Source organism: Limulus polyphemus, unplaced genomic scaffold (assembly GCF_000517525.1).
Source record: "Limulus polyphemus unplaced genomic scaffold, Limulus_polyphemus-2.1.2 Scaffold267, whole genome shotgun sequence".
In the NCBI taxonomy this organism is placed as follows: Eukaryota; Metazoa; Arthropoda; class Merostomata; order Xiphosura; family Limulidae; genus Limulus; species Limulus polyphemus.
In genome coordinates this window covers 751,359-769,728 of record NW_013665877.1, presented here as the reverse complement: position 1 = coordinate 769,728, position 18,370 = coordinate 751,359, and the positions used below count along the sequence as shown (strand labels likewise).

At 34.2% G+C, this 18,370-nt stretch overlaps 1 protein-coding gene and 1 long non-coding RNA gene across 2 annotated transcripts in view; both read right to left on the bottom strand.

Annotated features, from left to right (window-relative positions):
• The window catches only part of LOC111085192, a 7,809-nt gene extending 7,754 nt beyond the window's left edge, over positions 1–55 (bottom strand). Inside the window, exon 1 of the long non-coding RNA XR_002610029.1 lies at positions 44–55. This is a non-coding gene — a long non-coding RNA (uncharacterized LOC111085192). The remainder of the gene's footprint in view (positions 1–43) is intronic.
• A 6,322-nt stretch (positions 56–6,377) lies between these two features.
• On the bottom strand, positions 6,378–18,121 carry LOC111085191 (FMRFamide-activated amiloride-sensitive sodium channel-like). The gene is made up of 4 exons (XM_022382669.1): positions 18,054–18,121; positions 8,450–8,511; positions 7,248–7,323; positions 6,378–6,928 (listed from the first exon to the last, which is right to left on the bottom strand). The coding sequence occupies exons 3-4, from the start codon at positions 7,320–7,322 to the stop codon at positions 6,707–6,709; spliced, it is 297 nt and encodes a 98-aa protein (XP_022238377.1). The 5' UTR covers position 7,323; positions 8,450–8,511; positions 18,054–18,121; the 3' UTR covers positions 6,378–6,706.
• Between the last annotated feature and the right edge of the window lie 249 nt (positions 18,122–18,370).

Here is an 18,370-nt window from a genome sequence, read left to right as displayed (position 1 = left end):
GTAGACTTTCTTCTTGTTTATTTCTTTCTCCTCCAACCACTACTGTAGTCTCACTTCTTGCTTATTTTCTTTCTCCTCCAACCACTGCTGTAGCCTCTCTTCTTGTTTCTTTTCTCGTTCTTCTTGTTTCTATTCTTTTTCCTCCAACAACTGCTGTAATCTCTCTTCTTGTTTCTCTTCTCGTTCATATTGTTTCTTTTCTTTTTCCTCCAACAACTGCTGTAATCTCTCTTGTTTCTTTTCTCCTTCTTATTGTTTCTTTTCTCGTTCTTCTTGTTTCTTTTGCTGTTCTTGTATTGCTGCCATCAAATCTGCTAAGCTGTAATTTGATTTGCCATTTTTAGTTTCCATTTTTTTTATTTCTTTTCAGTCCCACTCTCTGACACCAATTTGTTACATCTCTGTTCGTTTGTTAATTTCCGGTATAAATTCTTTCGGAGGAACTTCCATGATACAAGTCCTTTCTTAAATAAAACTAGTTTATTCTTTCACGATACAACTTTGCAATACACAGAATTTCCACAGTCACTTTAACTTAACTACTTTTATAAACACACGCTATAATTCACAGCGATTCACACACTTTACTTATGGTGCTTACTGTTCGCTTGACTCAGTTATCTCTATCGTCAATCTGTCCACGTATCTCTTTATCGCTGGCTTATATAGTAAAAAAGAGGGCGTCTAGCAAACACTGAAATATTCGCGAGGTTCCCTGATAAGTCATGATGACAAAACCTTGTCGAAACGTTGTACATTTGCTGTTATGTTAAACTTATATTAAAGTTTTTCTTCATTACCCATTCAAGCCGTCTCCAGCCATTATTACAAGGTATATGTTTGCACTTTAGTCATTGTATAAAAATGTCAAAAACTCAGAATTTAAGTCCAATAGTCATTTAACTATATAAATATATTCTGGCCATTAAGTTAACTTAAAAGTTTAATGTTTGGATGGACATAGCTTCCTCCCATGGTCACAGACCTGAATACACTGATAGCAGTAAGTGTGTCTGTACATGTTACACAAGAGATCTATAATTTACAAACTGTAGATTCTATTCACTCAGTTAAACCAAGCTGATATTGCTGTTCTAATCGGTTTATACACTGTCTCAACTATTATGTGTGTTAAAACCATTAACTGTATATATTGCTTCTACACAGTCTTGGCTATTCCATCAGCCTTCTACTTAGTCTCGAAGTGTTCAATCACAGACGTAAACGATGGCATATGTTTTGGATTATCACTAAATAAACATCCTGACCATCTTGTTATGTACCTTATGAGAAAAATACACTGGTAGTACAAGTATAGTTAGTGTAAATAGTGTCTTGTAGGTATATAAATGTAGTTTCATTGTCTGAAATAAAATATTATTTCTGTGCATGTATATGCAGAGTTTAAAAGTACATTATTGTGATGAGGATGGTGGTACTTAAAAACTGTCTTTGTGACAAAAAGTTATGTATGTGTATGTCAAAGCTTTGCTACAAATTAATTAATTGTAAAAAATGTTACAAATATAGATTTCATATTGTAGTATAACAGGATGTTAAGTTGTAACTTTACCTCCAATCACAGACTTGAAATATTCATGACAGTCAGACACAGGTCGATCTGCTTAGTTACAACAGCTAATTTGGGAGATTCAGTAGTTCTTCATTCAACATCTGGACAGCATAGTTTTCTTAACATCTTGCAATGAAATAGTACATAATAAGTCCATGTCATTGTAATAGCTTGTCAACTAGTGGATTTGTTTCCAAGATATCAAGAGAATCTAGTGAAAATTTGTAACTTAAGTATGTAAGCTTTTACAGTACTATGCTTTGTCACCTTATATGCACAGAGGTGTATATAAGCTGTTTTACCTGATCTTTTGTAACTTTATATGAAGTTAGTAAATGTACTATGTATATACACCATTTTTTGTACATGCCATGTTATAGTTGTACATATCTGCATGCATTAGATGTTTTCATTATATGTTTGTTACAAGAAAAATTAGAGTTTAAGCTGATATAATCTACGATCTTTTTCACCAAAGTCATGCACAACAGCTGATACAGACAATATCCCCAGGTGAAACAGGTATTATTTCTAGGAAACAACAAAGGCAGCTGAAACAAATGGACTTAATGGTTTTCTGGATCATATGTTATGGCAAACTGCACAGATTCAGAATAAATAATTAATTTAGAAAAAATTCTTAATTGAATTAAGAAGGTATGAAATGCAGAGTATGCCTCCATATTACAAAATATTAGAGAATAAAATGGGATATTTTGGTTATCTAGGCTGTTCTATCGACAAACTAAACCAAAAACAACAAAAAACTCTAAGTTAGTCTTTATCATCCAAATATTTATTAAGCTTTCCCTTAAACTCCCTAAATTAACTGCATCCACCACATCCAAAGAGCAACCTGTTCAGAAGGCCAACTACCCTATGAGAAAAATAAAACTGTCTTAGTTAAAGACGACTTTTACACTTTCAAAATTTATACTTGTGTACCTTAGTCCTATTGTCCTCACCATTAGATATGAAAAAAAAGATAATGCATCAACATTATTAATTCCCTTACCAATCTTAAATATCTCAATCAGATACCCTATAACTCTTCTTTTTTCAAGGGAAAACAAATTCAGAGATCTTAACCTCTCTTCATATGACAGCCCCTCCAGGTATCATCCTAGTAGCCCTTTCCAACAATTCAGTGTTCTTCCAGAGTTGAGGAGCCGAAGACTGAAAAAAATTCTCCAAATTGGCCTAACCAATCACCTATACATTAAAATTATACCCTTTTTAGACTTGTATTAAATATTTTTGAAGAAATAACCTAAAATCCTATTTGTCCTGCCACTAGCAATAGCATATTACTTGGATGGCTCAAGAGACTGATCAATTAGAACACAAAGAAGCACATGACCTAGTAACTGGGCTTACACTACAATGAAACAATCACAAAATATCTGCCATAGAAACCTGGGGTGGACTATGGTGAGTTAGCTACAAGATATCTGATCTAGAAACTTGGGTTGAGCCACAATGAAATGGTAACAAGGCATCTTATCTAGACACTCCTGTTGTGCCATAATGAATTAATTTACATTATCTTTCTTAGAGAGTCCGGCTGAGCCATAGTTGAGTTGAGTACCAGGTGGCAGACAATGACATCTTATGTGTTGGTTGCTACCTCACAGGAAGTAGAAGAAAGTTTGTTCACTGATGTTATGGTGACTTTTTGGCTGTATAGTATCCAAGTGATTTCACATAATTTGCTGCACCATACGGTATATTGTTTTCAACAGTATTATTTACACTGAGTGGTTGCCATTTTAATTTTCTTAGTGCAGAGAAGGTCGATATCCTGCAGGTAGAATTGTTGTGAATTTAATATAAGATTTTCTCTTGTAAACTTATCAGCTTGTTTATCTTGACCCCCTCTACTAGCCTGATATATATCTATGTGATGGTCTTACCATTCAGTTGCCTTGCGTTCTGCCATATAACTGGGTATCAGTCACTCTGAATTTTAATCATTTATTACCAACTAAAAATACGTATACAGGAATGAAATACATCATATAACAGAGGTTTGTGTGAATACATGCAAAGTTCCTAAAGCAAGCCCATCTAGGTCTTACTAATTATCATGTTGAGTGGTTGATTAATTAGAGGTCACAGTTGTGACAACTTTCAAGAGTATATGCTGAGAGAAAATCAGTGGACTGAAAAAGTATTTAATATAATATTTTGAAAAGAGAAAGACGATACTGTGAGAATAAGGGGGTAAAATATTACTTGTATATAACAAATGGTAAAGTTGAAGACCACCCACCCACCCCCATAAGGTTCAAGTATAATAATACCTAATTTAAAACAGCTCACCAGAACAACATTCCAAACTTGTTTTGTGATTGTTGTATGGATAACATGAGAAAAATATCTATAATCTTCTATACTGTTACTGAGTGCTGAACATCAATTACGATATTGGAAGTTAACTTCTAGTTCAGTCACATTGTTGATTCACTCTTATTATTTTGAATATCATTTATATAAACAAAATTATTGTATTACTTTGTACACCTGTGTAATTTTTGAATCACTTACTTGTAAAACTATCTTTTTCAATTAAAGCATAATTATGAACTTAGAATGTTTACTCACAGCAAGATCCAATTGTATGATTTAATTTTTACGTAAAAAAAATGGCTCAAGAGGAGGACTGTGTAGGTCTTTATGACATTTTTCACACTCTCAATGCTCATTAGTGAATTCCTCTTTATGGTGTTTTTAAAACCTATGCATTTAAACATATGTATGAATATTGAGTAAAACACAACAGCATAATGCTTCCAAACATTTTAATATATTCACTGCAATGTCAATAAATATGCTCTGTTGCCTCACAGACAATATAACACACCAAAATGTTTATATATATATATATATGTTACATCATACTTTCTAGCCTAAAACATCTTTAAAACACAACTCTGTACAAAAGACATTAAGTCACTTTGTACAATAAAAAACAAACTTCACACAACACATAATATTATATCTTTATAGTGATACAGCAAAACAGCATTCTGTTTCATTATAAATACTTCTACTAATTATGTTATGCATTTTTTATACTATTATGTATATATATCCTCATAAACTTCCACTCAGTAACAAAAATATTTGTTGAGTAAACTTACACGTGACTCTGGAAAATTAATTTCACAAATTAATCCAACAATAACTGGAAAAATACATATATTTATGAAGAATAATGCACAGAGAATTTCTTTCCAGAAAGGAATCATACATGTAGAAGTTCTAAGGTTGTTTGTTTTAAAAAATATTGAAAGTTAGTTAATAGGATATTACGATCTATTGACTGTAACTGAGATAATAATTCACCAGAAGAAGTAATTTTGACTTGGAGTTAGTTGTCTTGAGAAAAACAAAATCCAATATGGCAATGCCTTTTAACAACAGATCAGATAGTTTATTCTAGATGGTCTTTCTCCAATACATGATTTGTATTTCCTAAGCACACCACATAAAGGCAATCATAAAACTACACTTATTCATTACTTTACATAAAATGTTCTTTTCCATGGTGAAGCCTACCTCATCAAGACTGTTTGAATATGTACTTTTGTGTTTCCTCTCACTATTACAAAAACAAACAAAGAAATGTATCCATAATTACCATATTACTAGGAAAAAAAAGGTTATTCTGAAGAACAGATAGGGGGATGTTGAAAACATTTATACTTGGAATCAATGATGGAAGAAAAGACTATTTGGTACTGATGAATAAAACTTCCATCTATATTTTGGATATGTATGGACATTATTTTTATGTCCATCAGAGTATTGTGATTTATATTTAGTAGTGATAAACTGTGTTACACCTTCCAATCCACTTCTGTTATCAATGAGGAGTACAGTGGACTTTTATATGTTTACTCTGTGAGAAATAAAGTAATTTGGGTACCTCATAAGGTACCAAATGAATGTTTGGCTTTAGTCTTAAACTTGATTTAACCAAACATGTTTCAAATGTTGTTCAAGTAGGTCAGTTCATTATCTAGATATACAAAGATTGTGTGTATGTGGTGAAGGAGTAAAGGACATGGTTCTTTTCACTGTACTTTAGGATGCAAGTTAGATCTGCTATCGGCTAAAGTCTTAATTTGTTCAACTGGATCACTTGCCTGTTACTATAGGATACTGCCATCTTGAATCCCACTCGCTCCTCAATCAAAAGAATAATCTTACTTCTGATGTATCTCTATTACTAATTATTTTAGATAAAATTCAGTTCCACTTCTAACAGGGTAATATTATGTTATCCGATTGATCATAAGTCTTTGCAGGAGACAGGTAGAGAGAACAAACAGTGATGGCACAACCCAAGGAAACACGTATGGCTACGACCTCATCTCCTAGTTGTGGGTACACAAAGAACAATGGTAGTAACATATGCAAACTGTTCTCTAGTCTAATTTCAATACCAAGCTAGATACCAGCATGAATATATTACACAGAAGCTGATAATCCAAAAAGAATCTCAAGACCCTATCCTTCCTTCAAAAAAATGTAAAAAAGAGAGATAGAGATTTATGAAAGTACATTCAATGCAATTAGAAATTCTTTCTCTATATATAAATATAAAAAAGTGGCCTATGGAGTTTCTACGTGAGTAAGAATCATTACAGCAATGTGTCTATAGATTTAATCATTTACAGAATATAATGTGAAGTTCTATAAAATATTATTAATTTTCATAAAATATTACAATGTCAGAAGTCAACAAAATAATAAAAGACAGACGGAAAACAGTTTCATGATATTTATATACACCAATCATTTAAAATATTTACTCAAAGAAAGCGTTTTTTTAATAAAAACAAATTCTACATTTGGGCACACATTAAACTTATTAGTATGAAAGATTTACATAAGATACTACAAGGGCCCAAAAAATTGTGTCTGTGAAAGTACAAAATAATACATCTATAGCTCCACAACGTAACTATCATCAAGTTGATACCAAGTTGGGTGAGTAGCATATGGTGCACTTTATAATAATAATACTGCATTTGGATCAATATATGATTTCAAATATTCTCTTTACACAAAAAAACAACAACAAAAATTCAGTGTGCATTTTACAAGTTAAAATTCTAGAAGAGACTAATACATCTTGTCTTCAACTTGTGTTATTTTTTCCACCACATCAATAGTAGCCACAGTTTGTTCAATTGGTTCTATAGCCTTTGATGATTGTCCTTTTAGATTTATGAACCAGTTTTTCACTTTAATGGCAGATTGAATGATCACATCCAGTATGTTTGCCAGTGAGATACCAAGCCAAATTCCAAGATATCCACCAATGTAACTGAACAGCTCCACATCCTATATACAGTAGAAATGAATAAGTACATGAAAATGAACACTCAGGATATGTGACTAGTGTTTCTGTACTCTTTAACAACTGAAAGCAAAATTGAAACTAATCGGATATCTTTTGTCACGGTCAGCCTTTTCTTTCTTATTCAAGAAATGTTAACATTTAAATCCTGATAATAGACATTTTAAACAATTTCGTGGCATGCTTAGCTACTGTAAATCACTTTATCTTTGAAAAATGTCATATGCTAAGTCATAATACTTATTACTGAAGTTACACAATATTTTCAGTTGTAAAGTTTGTTATTTCATTGTAAAAAATTACCTGATATCTTGGATGATGTTGGTAAACCATAAGCTCTTTATTGTTAATCAAAAGAACGACTTTTAAAGTATTCATTCTGGAAAAAAAAATTACATAGAAATTGATATTTATGCTTTTAGAAACCTGAGAAAGTTAATGATGTTAACAATTACAAAACGTCCATAAATTTATTCTCTTGTACATAACAAGTATTTTAGCTACCTATTTTTCAATTTGATGAAAACCAACATTGCTAATCAGTAAGCTATTTGAAAGACACGTTTTCTGGAAATCTCTGCATCCACAATAAGACTCGTATAAGATCTTTATCATTTTAGTGAGAATAAATCTGAAAAATTAAATTTCTGAAGTTTTATCAGTGGATAAATGTTTGGATAAACAGATGGTAGAACTAAAAAACATTTTCAAAAGGATATTTACAACTTTTTTTGTTTTAATTTCAGCAAAGAAAGTAAATTGTTCACTAATCAATCCAAAATGATGTTCTACTTAGGTTGCAATTTTCCACAGATGTCATAACGAAAGCACTTAAAACACTTTAGTTGACAGATGTCATTTGAAAAATGTACACATAGTATTCCACCTTGGGTGCTGATTTTAGTAAAATTTATTGAAAGAAAATCCATTGAATTTAAATAAACAATATGATCCCTTCCATAAACAACTAAATTAGGAGTTTTTAGTCATATTAATCATAACATAAACACATAAAGACAGTGTCTTTAGTATTACATATGTATCTACTAATTGTGTATAAAAATTTTTTAATCAAAAACATGAAGACATTACCAGATAGATAGGATATAATGTGATAACAGTGAGTGATATGTTCACCAGTATTAGAATCCTGATCTTGTTTATAAAGTTCACAATATTAGAATCCTGGTCTTGTTTATATAGTTCACCAGTATTGGAATCCTGGTCTTGCTTATATGCAATCTGGAAACGGACTTAATTGTAATACAAAGACACTGTCTTCATGTGTTTATGTTATGATTATTATGACTAAAAACTCCTAATTTAGTTGTTTATGGAAGGGATCATATTGTTTATAAGATATAAGGTTAGTTAGAAACAAATGAACGTTTATTGTTATTTAACATTCTTATAACAACTATACTATCATGGATTTGCCAAATAAGTCAAGCATTACTTGTGAACTAACAAAAAATTTTGTAGTGGTGTATAAAACAAAAACTTACCTTATAAATTCCAAAGAAACTGATTTCTTAAAAAATGGCTCGTATAATAGCAGTGCTATTTTCTGAAATATCAATAGTTATATTTTATTATAACCACATATTTTGCTTAATTTATTCCTTTATATTAATATTGTTCTAAAATGACTGACTGATTAAAGAACACCATTTCTCCAGTGGATAAACTGGGATTTTCAAAGAAGTGGATGTTTGTTTGTTTGTTTGTTTTGAATTTATGCATAAAGCTACACAATGGGCTATCTGTGCTCTGTCCACCACAGGTATCAAAACCTGGCTTCTAACATTGTAACTCCGCAGACATACCGCTGTGCCACTGGGGGGCCAAAGAAGTGGAATTTGCTTTTCTGATTCACTTTGACAATCCATTTTGATCTATTTTAAGTTTAAAATCACTAGAGAAATGGCATCCCTGCATAAAACATTGTGAACATTAAAACATCTATTCAACATTAACCTTTTTTTTCATATAACTTCTTTCCCTTCTTTTGTTTTCGATGACACAGAAACAGAGACAAACAATTAGTTGGAGCTAAATTCAGTATCACTTTGTAATATATCCTGCTAATTCTCCCATTATGTAGTAGACAAACCAAATATTCTTTGAGGAAATCAGATTTACCTAAAGATGCCACAGAGTAGGTAGGAAGGAGAAACTTTAGTGTCATTGTAGTATTTTGTGGTAAAACAGATCTCCTGAGAGATAAAACCTACAATAACAGCAGATGCAATCAAGAAATAAGTGGAGTGTTTTGTAGTTGATAACTTGACTGTATTTTCAGTTGTGTGAGAAATAAACACATTGGACACATTCAGAGGACATTGAAAACAATCTTTATTTAGAGACAACAAATAATAGCAGTGTGTGTATCTGCACAGACAAGAAGGCAATTAATTCCTTCTACTGGATCAATGAATAGCTTGTCAGTTTTCCATCTCTCAACATGAACCTGTTGAGCCAGTCACAATGAAAAACAACTAGATCTGAACAAAATAAATGCACCTGAAATCAACAAATAAACTTGCCTTCTTCAAATTAATATCATTACCTTGTGACCTTTGTTCCATCATAGCATTCAGTCAATGTCATAATCAGTCAGCAAAGGATATTCCAGTGCCAATCCTTTTAACCTTAGGGTATTTATATTACTGCAATACTCCTGCTGACAGAAGAGAGACTACCTACTACAGAAAACAAAAAATGAAGCAACTAGAACAAGGTAATCTTAGGAATGTTATAGACCATGTTTTGCTGCTATTATAGCATAGAAACTAAATAACTGAACATTTTTTTAAATGTCTATGACACTAAAAACGTTAGAAAACATATGCTATGCCTGCATGTCACACCATGATTACAGGATACTATTGCAAAATTTTCTGTTACTATCATGGGTATTGCCCTTAGTTGAACTCTTGGGTTACAGAATTTAAAAGAACACTTCTGACTTAAAGAAAAGCATTTTCTTCAAGTAAACAAACTCATGACCAAGAGAGAGAGAATTAGCTATTGAATTGAAATGGTTATATGAGAAAACTGTCTGGTCAATGAGAAGTATTCTCCTAGATGGCATTTCACTTTTTTACAAATGTCTATGACTTTGTCTTTTTAGAGCTGCAGACTCAAGAAGAATCAAAATAGGACATAAATCTTGGCACAAGGGAAGCACATATGACTAAAGTCACCAAGGTGGAATGGCATCTGGTGAGTCTGAGACAGGATGGGTGGTCTCTACAGGACTTTAAGGTTGTTACTCACCAGAGTAATTCAATCCTAGTTCTACTCAAGACCACCAGAGAAGGACTGATTGTGCTACTGATAAACAAAGTCTGTTAGTTAGAACTGTTTCTTTGGGAGGTGAGACAGCAAGCATAAACCAGAAAAGACTTCAAACTATATGGTAGAACTTCTACTATAGAAAAGAACATCTCCAACCTAAGAGATATCCTTTACAGGCTGATCGTGAATAACAAAAAACATGGGGTCAAAAAAGAGCATAGGTGAGCTGCTGAGAGCAACTAGCCACTCTGTCATCTTGCACCAAAGACTGATTACTCACTTAAGGTGCCATGTAATATCATTATACGGTCTACACATGAAATGAACTACTTCCTGTCAATAGTTGAGGCAGTTATCTGTCTGAACAGGGATAAAGTCTAAGTGTTTATGCATGATTGTCCATCCAGCTGTCTGCAGGAATGGATATAGGTATAGTATAAACACAGTGGAAATAACCAAGGCTAACAGTAAAAAGAGAACTGTATCTGTCCCACCAGATCCAAAAACAAATAAGATGCTACCAACAATCTGAGATTAATGGTTGAGGATTGGACATATAATCTGAATCCAACATAGTGAAAACAATTCCATAACTTTTTGGTTGAGTATGCAAATATATTTCTGGAACTATATGGCCAAGTGGATCAAATAACACTGACTCGTTACCGCATACATAAAGCCAGTTCAGGTCCAATCAAGGAACTATTGTGCCACCTTCCTTGCAGTATGAGGGACATGAACAACACTGAGAGTGAATTTTGACAGATAGGATCACATTACCCTGGTCATCTCCAATATTTATTGTCAGGAGAAAGGAATTATGATAAGGTTCTGTGTTATTTTACATCAGTAAACATGGTAACTTGTATTGATGCCTTCCCTTTACTACAAACAGATACATTTTTAGATGTGTTGGAAGGTTGCTGTTGGTTCAACCCTTTAGATTTAACATGTGGATACTGGCAAGTCCACTTGGATGAAAAGAGCAAATGTAAGACTGCAATTATCATGAAAGATTGCTTTCATGAGTTTTACATAATGCCATTTAATCCGTGTAATGTGTCTGCCACTTTTGAGAGTCTGATTGAGCTTAATTGAAGGGGCTGGAATGGGATGCCTGTGGCTGAGAACATTAGAATGGTATTTCAACAGATAAAGAAAGCTGGCTCAAAACTAGGAAATTGTGTGCTCATGTACTCAGAAGTAGAATTTCTTAGTCATATCATAGGTAGAAATGAAGTTTCTTCAGACATTACTACAGCAGCAGTAAGAGACTAGTTTCAACTTGTGATCAAAGGAGTAGTGGCTCCATTGTCTCCTCTCACTATAATTAAGATGCATTTTGGATGTAGCAACCAACATTCACAAGCATACTGATCCCTAAAGCTAGATTTAGTGAGTCTCCAGTGCCATCATATCCATGACAAGGCAGCAAGCTCCTATTAGTCACCAACATTAGTGATAATTGAATTGCAGTTGTAGGACAGGGAAGAAAGTGTAACCATGTACCTAATCATACATTTATGGCTCCTGAATGTAGATACTGTATGACAAAGAAACTGCTTGCAGATGTAGTCTTTTTAAAACACTATCACCATTACTTATATGGTAGAAGTTTCACTGTCTGGATGGACCATGCTTTACTGAAATAATTAATTAACTTTGGAAATATGGGAGGAATAATAGCACATTGGATAACAACATCACAAGAATATGGCTTTATCATAACACCTCAAAGGCCCATAAATCTGATACCTGAATGGACTGTCTTGCAGCATAGTGAGATATTGTTCCTTCATGGAATGTCCTGGTCTTCACCACCCTCTGGTAATTAAAGCCATTTCAACTAAAGCAATAACAATCCATACTGAAGTAGATTCAATTAATGGATGAATGCCATGATTAACATTTTAGGAGCTCTGGGAAGACAAACTGAAGGACCATGATCTAACTTGGGTGCTTTTTGCTGTGCAACAAAATAAAATAAACATTTGGAGTGAATCACTCACTTGATTTAGCTTAGTGGCAAGAATTATATATAGCATGACACCTGTTGCTCACTTGATTCTCATCCATACATTAGGTGAATGTATAAGGATTCTACATTAGTACACAAGTTGTTTCCTCTGAGTGTATGTTGATATACAATAGTAACAGCACAAATATTAATCCTATGAGAATTTTAGCTCAAAAGTCTTAGTTTGGCTGATGTTTGAAACAAAAAAATGAGTTGAGTTTCACAGTTTATAAATGTAGCTTATTATGTAACTCAAATACCACGTTGTAACTTCAACAAATAACCCAATAAACATACAAAAGTAATTTTCATAAGAACTAGAGGCAGTCTGGTCTGTAATAGGCTGCTTGAGTATGTGAGAATATGTAATGGAAATATATGTATATAAATAAATATATATGTGTGTATGGTCTTAAAAATAAATATAAACATTGCATAGTCATTCATGAATGTTGTACAGTATGAATGGATCAATTACTCAAAGAACACAATGCTTAAACAACATGTGCATGGAAACAAAGGATTTAACTTGGGTTTTAAAACTTTAAGTTATAAAGCTGAGTGTGATTATTGACCTGGAAAGTATTATATGGAGGTATTGTATATTAAAAGCCAAACTAGAATTAACTAAAAATGTTATAACTTCTAGCAATAATCTCTTTAAATCACACACGACACCACAACAAAGAGTAATTTAATAAACAGTAAAAGTTCATCAGCCTGTTAAATATAAAGAAATGAAAACAAAAATTACACTCAAAAATAAAATCAGGATAAATCAGAATTACAATGAAACAAGACCAGATTAAAATAAAACAAACTATGAGATATTAAATACATGTAATAAAAACTGTAATTAAACAAAACAGGATGAAACAAAATCATACAAACTAACAAACATTGCAAGAATAAGATAAAAATAGCGGAGGTGTCTGTTTCTTAAAACATATATAAACAAAATCATGAATACTGAATGGTAATCAAATACAATTCAAATAGAATCATAAAATAAACAGCAAAATTCACTCAAATGGAAAAGTATCTTGAACAAAATCTGTTAAACATACAGAACTTATAACAAAATACTGATGAGTTTATCTGTTTCACATCACAACACTAACTAAATTATGATGCATACAGATACTTGCTGCCAGTTTTTCCATAACAATACAGTTGATAAACTGTCAAACCTACAAGTACTTTTATTTTCTGTTTGTGTATTTGTGCCTTTCTTTGTTCTTTTTTTAGGTTAAGATTATCTTTTCGAACAATGCATTCTTTGTTCTTTGTGATAGGAAGTGCTGAGAAACAATGATCTGGAAACAGTGCAATAGATGACGAGGTTCCCTAAATTTTAAAAGGATCCCCTTATGCTTTACTCATGATAACCCATGTGTGGTGGTCCAGCACAGTACAGTAATACCACCTGGTCTGCCTCTAGATGGTCTTATGGAACACCTCAATTCTACAGAGCCTGTTGCAACATAGATAAAGTATATTGTGTTAGTGGTTGCTAGTGCAGATTTGGTTGGATAAAAGCACACATGATTGGGCAACACTTGCCACAGAATGGGATTCTGTGAAAGAGAGATAAGGGTTTCTGGAAAGGAAAAATGAAACAAGAAACCCTCAGAGGAAGATATTGCCAGATCATGCAAATAATGTGAGATAAAAGTATTGGGGAAGATCAATATACCAACCCACACAATTTCCTCCAGCAGCCAATTCAACTGGGCCTCAAAGGACATATAAAGGTGACGAATTTGATGAGACATGACTTGCAGAAATCTCCTCACGTCCAAAGGGAGTTCAAAATAAGCAATATGGATCAATTTTTGTAAGGTAACCGGGGATAACCGGGAAATGGAAGAGTCACAATGAATAAAGAACCATTGTCTAGCCCTCTAAAAGCTTTAGTGAGAGCAACATAACAATTCAAGGCCCCCACTGGACATAACAGACAATCAGGATACAATTATGTCATAGAGGTGAGAAATAGTGGACAGATGAATCGGTGAAAAGGATTCATTCCCTTCCCTGGTTGCCAATGTCTGAGGTAAGAAGGACATGGTATAGAATGATAAAGCATCCTGTGCACTTGCAGCATAAATAATTCTGACCAGCGATGTCTGTAGTCCAGCAGCAACAAAAAAATAAACCTTAAGGGAAAGATTATACAAAGTACATGAGGCTAAGGGCTCAAACTAAAAAAAAAAAGAGTATAGAGATAAAGCATGTAACACCACCTATATATCCAAATTAGGTAACTGAAATGGTCATTTGGGACAAAGGACCTGAAGCAACTTGAGAAGGCTGGAGAGCACTGGGAACTCCATCTTTTCATGTATCTAAAGGTACCCGGTAAGTCTGCCTGACATAGGGGAGTTATAGAAGATGAGAAACCCTTGTTAAAGAGCCAGTTAAAAACCGAACTATGGTTGGCACAACTGGATGAACTGGGTTCCATCTTCTAATAATACACCATTGTTGATATATGTGCCATTCTGTTGACAAATGTCCATCATAGGAAGATGCAAAGACTGGGACGGGTAAATGGGAACCTTAGAAGTTAAGCCCCAATGCCATGCAAAGAACTGCATAGTCTCCACACATGAAGCTGGATGGGTATAAGATATCGGATTGTGGCTGCCTTAACAGATGGCCAAAGAGGAAGTGGAAGAGATGGGCACTACTGAAGGTATCACAGATACAGAAAACAGGGTTGAGCTGGCTAATCTGGTGGTACCGACAGAATGCAATCAGGGGTTGAACACATCCTTGCTAGGATCCTGGGTAACAGATGAATAGGTAGATAGGCATATAGGTGCAATCCAGTCCAGTCCTGATTGAATGTATCTATTACCAAGGTCTGAGGGTGAGGTACCAGAGACCAAAATGCTGGTAGTTGAGTGTTCCAATGAGTGGCAAATGCATCAATCATTGGTGTTCTGAACCGAGAGCAAATCCAACAGTTTGCTTGTTTGTAATTAAGCACAAAACTACAAAATGGGCTATCAAAACCCGGTTTCTAGCATTGTAAGTCCACAGACATACTGCTGTGCCAATAGGGGGCAAATCCAAAAGAAAACCCCTCAATGAAGCATCTATTTTGTCAGGAGAATCCCACAGGGTCGAGACAACTGAACTGCCACCAAATTCATCACCCCAAGAACATGGCAGTCTAGTGGGATGATATGAGGGGAGTGGGCCCAATATAGAAGATCCAAGGGTCTCAAACAAAGAGGCCTGGACCGAATGCCCAATTGACAGGAAATGTAAGACACCAACATAGAATTGTTGGAGTGAAGTATGATGACGTTGCCCCTCAATAATTCCAGACCTTGAGACACTGCCCTTTAAACAGTAAGAAGTTCTAAAACACTGATGTGGAGGGAAGCCTCGTCGGCCTTCCATAAGCTCTGGACTTCCTAACCGTTGAGATATGCACCCTATCCCTGAAGAGAAGCATCCATGTAAAGATGGAGCTCTGGATGAGGTGGCAGCAGAGGAACACTGATCATGGTAGTGTTCATATTTAACCACCACTCAAGATCAAAGATGTTGATCCTGAATAAGGAAACTGGGGATGGAGAATCCAGTGGATCACTGTTTATGAACCACTGGTCACATTGAGACCTCTGAAGGTATCTCATGTGCACTCATTCCAAAAGAATGAGGGATTCGAGTGATGTCCATATCCCCAAATAATAAAGAACCATGGGAGAATGAGACATGAGTAAGAGTCAGACTGCCTGTTCCATAGAATGGAGCCAGATGGGAGTCAGCTGAGCCCTACGGAGATACATGTTGAAAGAGACACCCAGATGGATGCATGATGTATTGGTTTGGAGTGAGAAGATATGTCATGGCTCTGATAATAAATCCTGCCTTGGTTGCTTCAGAAAACAGTTTCTGGGTGTAACATTCTGCCAACTGAAGAGATTGTGCCAACAGTAGCCAGACGTATATGGAATGGTGTGTGCACAGGCCCAGGGAACGGAGGTGATGAGAAAAGTTTTGTACAATTAGGCAAAGCACATATGGAGCCGATACTAGTCTGAAGGGCAGAGCCCTGAACTGCAGCACCAGATCCTTGTGCACAAGACACAAATAATGGTGGGACGACTCCACTATGGGAATGTGCAGATAGACGTTGGCAACATCAAACTTGATCATCCACAGTCCTGGCAAAAACTACCAACACAGTGTGAGGAATGACTCATTCCATTGTGATATTTGGAGGATCTACGAATTTATTTAGAGGAGAAAGATCAATGACCAGACGCCAATCTCCTGTCTTCTTGTGCACAACAAACAGACGGGAATAAAACCCAGGAAGAACTGGTATGACTCTCTCCACTGCCCCTTGAGCAACAAATCTCTGATAGCCGTGGAATGAAGTTCTGAAATTCTTGGATCTGCAGGAGGCAGAAACACTAAAGGTTGGGGGATAATGGTAAAGGTTTTTCTCATGTCCAGAAATTCCCAGAGCCGAGCCCCTACAGACCCAAAAGGTATATGGTAGCCACAGCTGGCGGTGTTCCGACTGAGCAGAGGACCTTCTTAGATATGGGTGGAATTTATCCTGGGTACCAATGGACCAAGGGGCTGATGTCAGGACACTAGAATAGGGGTGGAACAATGACCCTTTATAGGAGCCAATGAAAGTCAAGAAGCCAATAACGACAGGGATGAATAGTGATGGGTGACATCAAACCTCGATTTTTTTTTTTTTTATATATATACAGAAATCAAATAGGTAACACAAAGAACACTCAAAGTTTCTCCAATGTTTGTACTACAAAGAATCCTGTTAGGGAACACTTTGTCGAGAAAAGGTGACAATAGTATCTGAAAGAGGTGTTTATATACAGTATCAAGATAGAGGGTGCATTGAGAAAGAAACTGTAGAAGTTGAGTAATAGTTGTAGTGTGAGAGAAGGTAAGTATGTTTTGGAATTCCACCTTCTTTGTTTTCTTCTACATTTTGTAATTTTCTCACTCACACAATTTTTTAATTATCAGAACACAACCAATAAACTGTCAGTCATTTTGAGGCTATTAGAGTATAGTGAAAGATACATATTAATCATTGGGCATTGTATGAAAAATATCTAAAAGAAAACACTATTTATGGGATAATAACCAAATAAAGACTGATGAATCTGACAGAATTTATGAAGAAAAATTGATATATGAACTGAGCAACAAATACTGCACACACACACACATACATATATATATATCTTGTTATTTCAAATAAATACTGATAAGTCAAAACTTATTATGAAGATAAATAACATGATACAAGGCTAAAGAAGTTAAAAGACATTCTTGACATATCAAGAATAATCTGGGTTATATATGTGTGTGTATATATCCACAATACCCATACCTGGCAATTAATTTTATGATAGATATCATACTACAGGCCATTCATTTTTATATTCTAGGTGTTACTTTGGTGATAAGAACATCTCTACACATGTAAGTATGTTATATGTCACATCTTATGTCACTTTGCAAATTGAAGTTATGCACAAAGCTACACAATGGGCTATCTTTGCTGTGCCAACCACAGGTATCAAAACTCAGTTTCTAGCATTTCAAGTCCACAGACTTACTGCTGTGTTAACTTAACATGATTATTATGTTATAATTACCTCATGAAAATACTTTTCTATAAATCACATTGGGTAAAGCCTTTAAAAATATAACTTGGCATAACAAGAATTAAAAAATTATGAGTATACACTATGTACTGACTTGTGATTATCTTTTAAAGTACTTACTTCATCACTTGTATTTGAAACTATAAGTGGCTCTTTATAATGAGAAACTTCATAGGTAGCCTTTCTAAGAAGAAAAAAATCACAAACATTCAAACTCATAATAACAGAATGGTTAGTAAAATAATATATCATAAATAAACTAAAAGACACAGTTCAGTCTAACATAAATGCCACATAAAATAAGTATTCATTGATTTTAAAAGCATATATCACATCAAATTATACAAGTTTATGTATCTTAAAAATTCACAATTTTTAAAAACAATGATTATTTTATACAAAATTCTATAAAAATGAGATTGTTTCCAGCCTAAAAA

Excerpts from the sequence above, each read along its gene's own strand:
- LOC111085191 (XM_022382669.1), bottom strand. The coding sequence starts at position 7,322 with ATGAATACTTTAAAAGTCGTTCTTTTGATTAACAATAAAGAGCTTATG. Across the intron at positions 6,929-7,247 it reads AACATCATCCAAGATATCAG|GATGTGGAGCTGTTCAGTTA; the intron begins GTAATTTTTTAC and ends TACTGTATATAG.